Genomic DNA, 8601 nt, shown 5'->3' with positions numbered 1-8601 from the left:
CCCCGGCCCTGTGCTTTTTCCAAAGCATCGCCTGCTAACGCCGTTTCCCTCCCACCCCCGCCTTATTATTTTTTTTTTAATAGAGGATAAATTTTATTTTCTGCTTCCACTGTTCACTTTAACACGTGTAATACAGCATTAAAAGCATTGACATTTCACGAGAGTACACTGCCACCCTTTCTTGCGCGCAGGTGTAAGGCACCTCGAGCTGTGTTTTCTCGGGGCTTCTGTTTACCCACCATCTCTGTTTTTCTCCTTAGCACTGTACGCGGTGAAGGTGCGCGCCGAAGCCATGCAAAAGGCGTCGGAAGCTGTCCCCAGTGGAATGCTGTCGGTTATCGGTCGGCGAGAGGCAAATTACAAATTTGCCTGCGTGGAAGCCCGTAAACACTGTGAATCGCTGGGTGTAGAAAACCCTGTATGTGAAATTTCAAACTATTTGTTTCCAGACAGCAGAGTCATTGCAGGACACTTACAGGTATTGCTTCAGAATAACTGTCCCTCTAGTTGAATTTAACATTTTAGTTTTTTTAAGCTTTCATTTTGCACGTCTGTGTGGAAGTTAACCTGTATGGCCTTAGTTTGTCCAAACAAAAGTATTTGATCTGTGGGTTGGTTTTTTTCCGGCGTGTGCCCAGTTGTTGGGGAGGGAAAGGAATTCCCTCATCACACGAAGTCTGTTGAGGTGGTTCTTGTGGGGTGACTGAGTAAACCTTTGTTGTGCGAGACTCTCACTTCTCTCTCTCTTTTATAGGCTTTGAAGTTTTTGCAGGAGAATGCCCGAAAATACTATTTTATACGTACAAGTATGCTTCCAGTCAGTGGGGCTTTTCATACCAGACTTATGGAACCAGCAGTAGAGCCATTGGCTGAAGTCCTAAAATCGATTGAGATTCAGAAACCAGTGGTCTGTGTCTATTCCAATGTTGATGGCAAAAAGTACATGCACTCAAAGCACATTGAGAAGCTGTTAGTGAAGCAGGTGGTTTCACCTGTTTTGTGGGAGCAGACCATGCATTCTGTATACGAAAGAAAGCAAGGAACAGAATTTCCGTACACGTACGAAGTGGGGCCCGGGAAGCAACTAGGAGCTGTTCTCAAAAAGTGTAATTTAAAGGCCTGGAAACAATATCACCATGTAGATGCTCTGGAAGATGAGGAAGCAGCGGAGACCTAAGTAGCCTTTTGAGAAAAAGCCACACGACTTGTTTTTTCTGCCTAATTTAAAAATAACTTTGTGCTCCCAAAAGAGGAAGTCTTAAACATTTATGGCTTCTCATGATGAAAAGAGCACTGTGCGCATAGTCGCAATGGACGTTTTCCTTCCCTGTGTGCCTCAGGTGTGAAAGGGGAGGGCAAAGTCTGGCTCTTCCATCTGTGTCAGGACTGCAAAACTGCCAATAAATACACCAAATACCCTCCTGTTTGGCCTCAATACTGCAAGCAACTTCCCCTCTTTTTTTTTTTTCCTTTTTAATTTTTTTGGGGGGGGGGGGGGGTGGGGGGGTGGATTCAAGTTAAAGTCAGTAACTTTGGCTGCCTGATGCAGGATCTTCTGCATGGATATTGGGGTATAACCAGGCTGTTGCCTCTGGGTTCTGGAGGGCTCTGTGCTGGGCTTGAGGGTACTTTCAGAGGAGCTGTCAGGTTGGTATGGCTTTCGGTGGGTTGATGTTCCTGTTTTCTAACTCAACTGACTTGGGGGACGTACATCTGTGTAAAATTCTTTTAATTTCTGTCCATATTGCCACATAGCAGCTGGTTGAGGCAGATGTTATTAAGAACGTGAATTTCTTAACCTTAAACTATAAATAAACTATAAAGCTTTTCTTGGTATTTTTAAGGCTGTGGGGTGCATCATTACTGGCCTTTTAGTCCACACATGGAAGTGATTTTCCCTCCAGTGGTCCAGTGCCATGTTGGTTGTGGAAAGTTACATGAGAAATGTTTCACTGAAAGAAAAAACTTAAAAATAATTCCCCACCTTTGGAGAGGTGCAGGGCTTTTGTTGTCCCTGACCAAGCCTCTGTGGCTGCAGAGGCTGAATTAGCCCTTTAGGTAACGTCTTGATGGAGCAGAAAACATCAGTATTGGAAACTTTACAGAAAGATCTTTTCGGGGCACCTTTGGAGAGGGTGCACCCTTTGGTAACAGGGTGCCAGGGAGGAGGATTTGAACACTGGTAGTTTGGTTGTCTGTGTTTTCGACTGTGTTTTGCCAGCTTGTGTGTTTTCCAAAAGCAGGAGATGAGCTGGAGAGGAGCAGGTTGTCCTGAGCCCTCCCAGAAAGAGCTTCCCAGCTGCCCTGTTGGCACTGGCTGCTGTTGGGTGGGTGAGGCTGCTGGCGGGTCCCTGGGCAGGCTGGGGGGGGCAGCACCCGCTGCCTCCAGCACCTTCCTCAGCGCCTGCAGTGCTCAAGGTGGCACTCAGAACGGCTTTAGCACCAAATCCATGGGTTTGGATTCGGTAACCAACCTCTGGCTTATTAAAATAGGTCTGGTCGTGTGACAACATTGGGCTGCCTGTGCGAGGTACTTGCAGGGCACACAGAAAATGTCTGCTTGCTTTGTTTGCTCTTTGTCTGTAACGGGTACTAAAAGCTTTAGGAAATAGGAGAGAACAGCATTTGCTCGGGGATCGTGTACAAACAAGCAGGGAAAGGTTATATTGTGCCTATTAGAGTGTGACCAGAAGCTTCAGCTGAACTCCAGGTTTTTTTATGTTTCATATTTTAACAGTATATTTAACAGATATATAGGAAAAAATGAAAATATTATTTAAATGACCATGCATGTCTTGAATAATGTATTATGAAATGCAGAATAACTTCCAATTACAGTATTAATCATTTTGTAATTTCACATTTCTGAAAGGGAAAGTGTATTAAAAATACTGGCCTCAATTATGATTGCTTAATGGAGTATATTATTAAACAGTTCTTTTGGAACTGAAATTGGCAGCTGAGCCTACCTTTACATGCCAGAAGTGGAATTTGTACTGTATAAACATTAATGATTAGTAAAATACAGAAGAATTTGTCAGCTTAATCATTGGACTACTAGAAGCTGCCAGTTAAGGGCTGGGAATACTGTAAAGAAAACTATTGCAGTGAAGGCTCCTATGTTACAGGTAAGGTATTAATTTTTCAGTAAAGCATACCAAAGTCATGACTAGGTGGTAAGAATATCTCAACTAAATCCCATTCATATTATTAAATGTTGAATTACGTGCTGTGTTAGAAGTTTCTGACTATATCTTGTAAGGCCAAACACAGCGTTAGTGACTTTGAAACCAGCTTTTATGATCGTTGGAACTTAGCATGGCATGTTGGTGGCACTGATTTTGGTTTTAGTATAGTGCATGCAGAGTATGCAGAGTAATTAGGGATCCCGGATCTTAGTACTGTTCTCTGCATTTCTTTTATGTGCTTACTCATCTATGCCTTCTGCTTCTGTAAACTGAAGAAAAGTCGGCGTGGTTCCTTCACCTAAGAACAAGCAGAAACAGGATGTGGAAAAAAAAAAAATCAAGTGCCATAAACTCCGTCACATGAGGAAGTGTGCAGTAGAAAGAAAAAAAAAAAAAGATAATTACATTTAGGTCTCCTGAGTCACAGTGCGGAGCCTTAGCTAAGAGGCTCCTTGCTCAGCTCCACAGGTGAGAAGGGAGCCTGGTAATCACCGCTTGCTGTGGTACTCCCATTTGTTGCGAATTCTGTTCGCTTTGTGTTTCACTTGCTTCATGGGTATGATTTTATATTCCTTGAGACTGTGTTTTGCTCCGTACATGCTGGATGATGAACTTCCCCTCTCTTGTGATTCAAAATGTTATGTTATTGATTGCAAGTGCGAAAAAGCAGAGTTCTCCCAAGCAGCTCTCAGGTGGAACAGGCAGTACGGCAGTCTCCCGTTTATCATTGCTCCCCTGTGCATAAAGATTATTTATTTAGAAATAACTGAAATTATTTTATAGTGTTAAAGTGATTCATCCAGGAAGAATAAAATTTTTGGCAGCTGGTACTTTTATTAAACGTGCATAGATTGTTTATTAGACTCTCGATGGGAATTTTTACTCTTCACTAAGTAGTAACTTTAACATATTTTCTATCACACTGCCGTGATGGAGTTAAACAGAACAGTCAATTCGCTGATGAAACTTTGATCTGGTTTTTGGTTATATGGGAAATTCAGCTGGCCACCTTCTGGCCCGAGTGAGACTAAGTTTCCAGATATGCTAACCATGCTTTTTTAGGAAAAACTGCCTACCTGCTGCTGAAGGGCAAATCGGCTCAAGGGTATTTTGAAAAAAGGTGACACTAGAACACGTGCTGCTGCTGCTGCTTGAACTTTCAGGGTATGCTGGAGCCACCACCCTTTACCTACCTTCTTTGTGTACCTTCTTTTTGCTCTGCATTTCAAGTCAATCAGCAATATTTCAAAGTCCTTTAACATGAAATGGTTGAATGTTTGTGGTTTTTTTTCTTCCCCAGAAGAATTTTTTGAGAGGAGCAGTTACCATCATAATGGGATTTGGGCACCATTCGCGAAAGAGAGGAAACACGTTCCTCAGCCCGCGTAAACTTGACTGGGTTTGGCATTTGTCTCCAGTGAGGAAGAGAGTGGTTCTAAGTCCGTGTCTGATTTAAAGTAGGGACTCAAACTTGAAACTGCAGCCTCTCGGATGAACGCTTAAGTCACTAGGCCATTAAATATTGTATTTTCCTCTTTCAAAAGTGTGCTAACCCTGGTAGTCACTTGACTAGGCAGGAAGCAGGTATCCCCTCTGCTGAGGGGAATACCCAAACCACAGTGATGCACTTTCGTTTCACCTCACCCAGAGAGAGTCCGTAACTGTATACAGTAAAAAGCAGCTTCAACAGCAAAGGGCAGGGAAGATGCACCCAGATATAGAGAATAACTTGGTATGGTTGTGGCATGTTGTCGAGAGAGAAGAAACCCAACTGTGTCCTAATGGCCACCTGTGGAATATGTGAGGGTGACACCTACACCATCTCCATCCTGTAAGCTGCGCTCAAGTTTCTCCGAGTCATCTATTTCCCCCTAAGCACACCCCTTCCGAAAAGACATGTGTCATCAGAAAAAAAAAAAAAAACTTTTCCAAATTCAAACTCATTTTTTTTCTGGGCAACTCAAAGGTTTTACTTGGAAAAGAGGCAGAAGAATATAAAATCTATCAGTAGATTTTGGAAGAATTCTGGAAAAATAAAGGTTGGCTTGAGTGGCCCACAAGTACCAACCCAACCGACTTGCTTGCTAGCTCATCCTAACCACTCTTTTTCCACTAAACTATCATTTCATATGCTAATTTTACTGCATAAAAATCAAATAAAGCCTGTCCTGTAGTCTTAGATAACAAAATGTATTGTTATTAACGTGTGATAGCACAATCTTGGAAAATAAAGTAGATAACACTGCAAAACATTTGAAGCAACAATTTAATTTTTAAAAAAGTATCATGGTTTTAATCTTTACTATCGCTTTAACAGTGTTAAAATTTAAAGGATGTCCAGCATGCCTTCAGTCTTCCCCACATCCAGAATCTCTTTAAGAAACTCATTTATATGAAATAGACACTTTATATTGCATTAAAACAAACACAAAAAAGACAGACTTTCTAATGGCCTGGAGTCACATTTCAAAACTAGCAAGTCAGGCAGTTATCCAGCAACAACCTCCTTATTTAAAACATTTTTCTTTTTTAAAAAAGGTATGAAACAGCAGTGACCCAGCACTAGCCTAGGTTTTAAATATAAAAGAGATTTTTATCAGTGTAAATTTGAAAAACAAACCAACTGCCACCGCCTGGGTGTTAATGATATTGGTCAGAGTCCAGCAATGACCTCCTATTGTAATTCTCCCTGTTAATTCAGCAGTCCATAATTCATGGCCCACCAAAAGGCAACAACAAGCAAGGCTGCAGGCACCAGCTTCTGGCAGACGCACCTGAAAGGAAGCTTGCAAATCTGCAGGAAGAAAAAGGGGAGGTGATTAGAAATAACAAGCAGCAAAAAGATGGTGCAGAAAAGCTAACGAGAACGCCCGCCTGTGAGGTCAGTGTGAATTTGAGAATACAATCCGGTTTTGTGGAAACGCGCGCCAGGGTCTAGTTTTGCTGCTGGCTATGGCAACTGCTGCAGTAGCAGGGTCACATCCAGCCTCTAAAGAATCTCCTCTCTTCTCTGGGGTAAACAGAGGGTAAAACACTGCCGATAGCGGTCCTGCTTATCTCCCCTAGAGTAGACCCTTGCAGCTTCTTACGGTGGGAGATGCCTTCCCTCTGCATGGAGCCCCCGTGAGTTGTGTGGGACTCGGGCAGCTGTTTGAGGCTGTTCGCAGACTTTTGGCATACTCTGTCTATAAATGAGAAATTTCAGCCTAAAAAGAAAAAAAAATGGGAAAACGGGGGGACACCAACAAACTAAGGAACAAACCCAAACCTAAAGTTGTTTTATATGCTTTACTCATTGATGTTTACATGGGAATAAGTAAGTTAAGAGTTGTTGTTACCTACTTGTCAACAAAAAAGGTGGGAGAAAAGGGAGAGAGCATACCCAGCTTCCATAACCAATGATCCTCTTTGTCCAGTTATTGTTCAAAATATTTCCAGAGCTTCTTATAACACTTTTAATAATATTCCATGTCTGGAAAACACTGAGAGCAACCCTGATGATTTAAACAAAACAAAAAAAAAGCATGGGGATAGAAAACTTATTCTAAAAATTGGCAAATCAAGTATCAAGGTTTAGAAAACTACAAAAAGAAACCCAAAACTCCAATATGTTCTTTCCTGAAAGTCTATGTGTACACATATATTTCTCTAAATATTTGGGAAGGAGACCTAGCAACTTAGCAAGCCTTTGAAAGCTAAAGATAATTTGTTTTCAGAATGAACTGATCATTAAGATCACACAAGAGAACGTCCAGCAGGGCTCCAGAACAGCAATCTTGTGCCTTTACTCTTGTTTCAAACTTAGAACAGCACAACCCAACGAGAGCTGTTGATCCCTAATGCATCTGAGTTCGGGGCAGCAATACAGGACCGGCACAGCAATCCCACAGGGTCTTTCTGCAGCGTGAATCCAGCTTGACCGAGGTAGAAGTTATATGACTATACGCTATGTCCAGGAACACAGCTGTAATTGAACGGCATTCTCTGTAAGTCTGCAATAAGTGATCGTCCTTTCACCGAAGCAAAGAGAGAAGAGGTAGAACCGCACGCGAGTACTTGGGGGTTCAGGCACAGATGATGTATCTCGGGTTAGGACACTACCACACATCAGTTAATCTGCAGTTAATAACTATCGATGACAACCCTGTCAGCTCACAGCAGATAAAAAGGCAATTCAAACTAGTCTCGCCACACTTTCTTGTATGTGCACGGGTGGGTTATTTGACGTGCGGTAACATGTTAATCCCTGAAGCATCACACTTACTGGGCTGCAGAGCTCTCATCACTCAGTTGTGCTTAAAGATACTGTCTAACCTAGAAAACTACTGTGAAATTTTAAATACCACGAAAGTATTTAATCTTTTGACTGTAAATGGCTATAATCTGTGGGAACAATTTACATTATAAAGCTCCTCCTTGTAAAACAAGCTGCAGTATCTGTTTTAATTTTTTACGTTCTGTATGAAGCAGCAGTAGTAGTAGCAAGACAATTTTTTTACTTTGTGTACAGAAACATTATTGTTTATTGAACAAAACATTACCATTTATCTATCTAACATGTTTTTTAAAAGGATCTGCAGACTGACAGTGGCAGTAAAGCAACTTACCCACGTGCCAGGTGAAGCAGTGTATCTTCAAACTTCCTGTGGTACATCCTGTTAAATTCATCCCCAATCAGGGCCAGCTGATGGCCAACCTGGGTAGCTGAGCTGTAAAGTATTCGGGACGTGCATGTTAGAGGGGAAACACTGCAAGAACAACTCTCTGAAAAGCACTCCGTGAGGTTCAGGCACAGCTATTCCCTTAACAGTTGGACTCAGCTGGGCAGGTAAAAGCGTAATGTTAAGGTGGGTTTTTTTTCCCCTGTTATTTATGGTTTCATTGATTAGACATCTTAACCCCGTATTTATAGGCATACAAAAGTGCTTTGATGTTTTCATAAAAAGCTACATATTTGGCACTTTTGAAGAAACACAGTGTTTTTTTAGGTGCCCCGTTTCTTTATACAAGGCAATGGAATTCTGGTTTTGAGGGGGTTCTCAAATTCAAAATACTGAAACAGCCTTCACTTCAGACATCTGAAAATATTTCATATAATGTAACTGCTGGCTTTGTCATCCAGCAGTTTTACTCCAATGGTTTCCACAATGCAGTGTGGGTCTCCAGCTAATGGGTGGTGCCAGGGTACGACCTGACCAAAACCTAAAGGCTGTTAGGGAGGTCCTAGGGTGTGCAGATCCTTGAACTACATCTATAGCATGTGTTGATGCCAAAACCAGGTGACGCTTTATTGATGAAAGTTTCCAGTGAAATTTAGCTTCCCTTAGGCAAGCATCTTTTTTTTTTCTTGGTAGAAAAATATTATATGACTATACATTTTTATTTTAACTTGTATTTCTGCTGAGATCTGTTT

The 8601-nt window shown here is 41.8% G+C and overlaps 1 protein-coding gene across 1 annotated transcript in view; it reads left to right on the top strand.

Annotated features, from left to right (window-relative positions):
- Positions 1–1177, top strand: part of MCAT (malonyl CoA:ACP acyltransferase (mitochondrial)) — a 7570-nt gene extending 6393 nt beyond the window's left edge. The window contains exons 2-3 of the mRNA XM_009879779.1: positions 192–478; positions 755–1177. Of these exons, the coding sequence (XP_009878081.1) occupies positions 192–478; positions 755–1177 (710 nt within the window). The remainder of the gene's footprint in view (positions 1–191; positions 479–754) is intronic.
- The last annotated feature ends 7424 nt before the right edge of the window (positions 1178–8601 follow it).

This window comes from Charadrius vociferus, unplaced genomic scaffold (genome assembly GCF_000708025.1).
Source record: "Charadrius vociferus isolate BGI_N301 unplaced genomic scaffold, ASM70802v2 scaffold90, whole genome shotgun sequence".
In the NCBI taxonomy this organism is placed as follows: Eukaryota; Metazoa; Chordata; class Aves; order Charadriiformes; family Charadriidae; genus Charadrius; species Charadrius vociferus.
The sequence above is the reverse complement of the archived record's forward strand: the minus strand, read 5'-3'. Positions and strand labels throughout refer to the sequence as shown.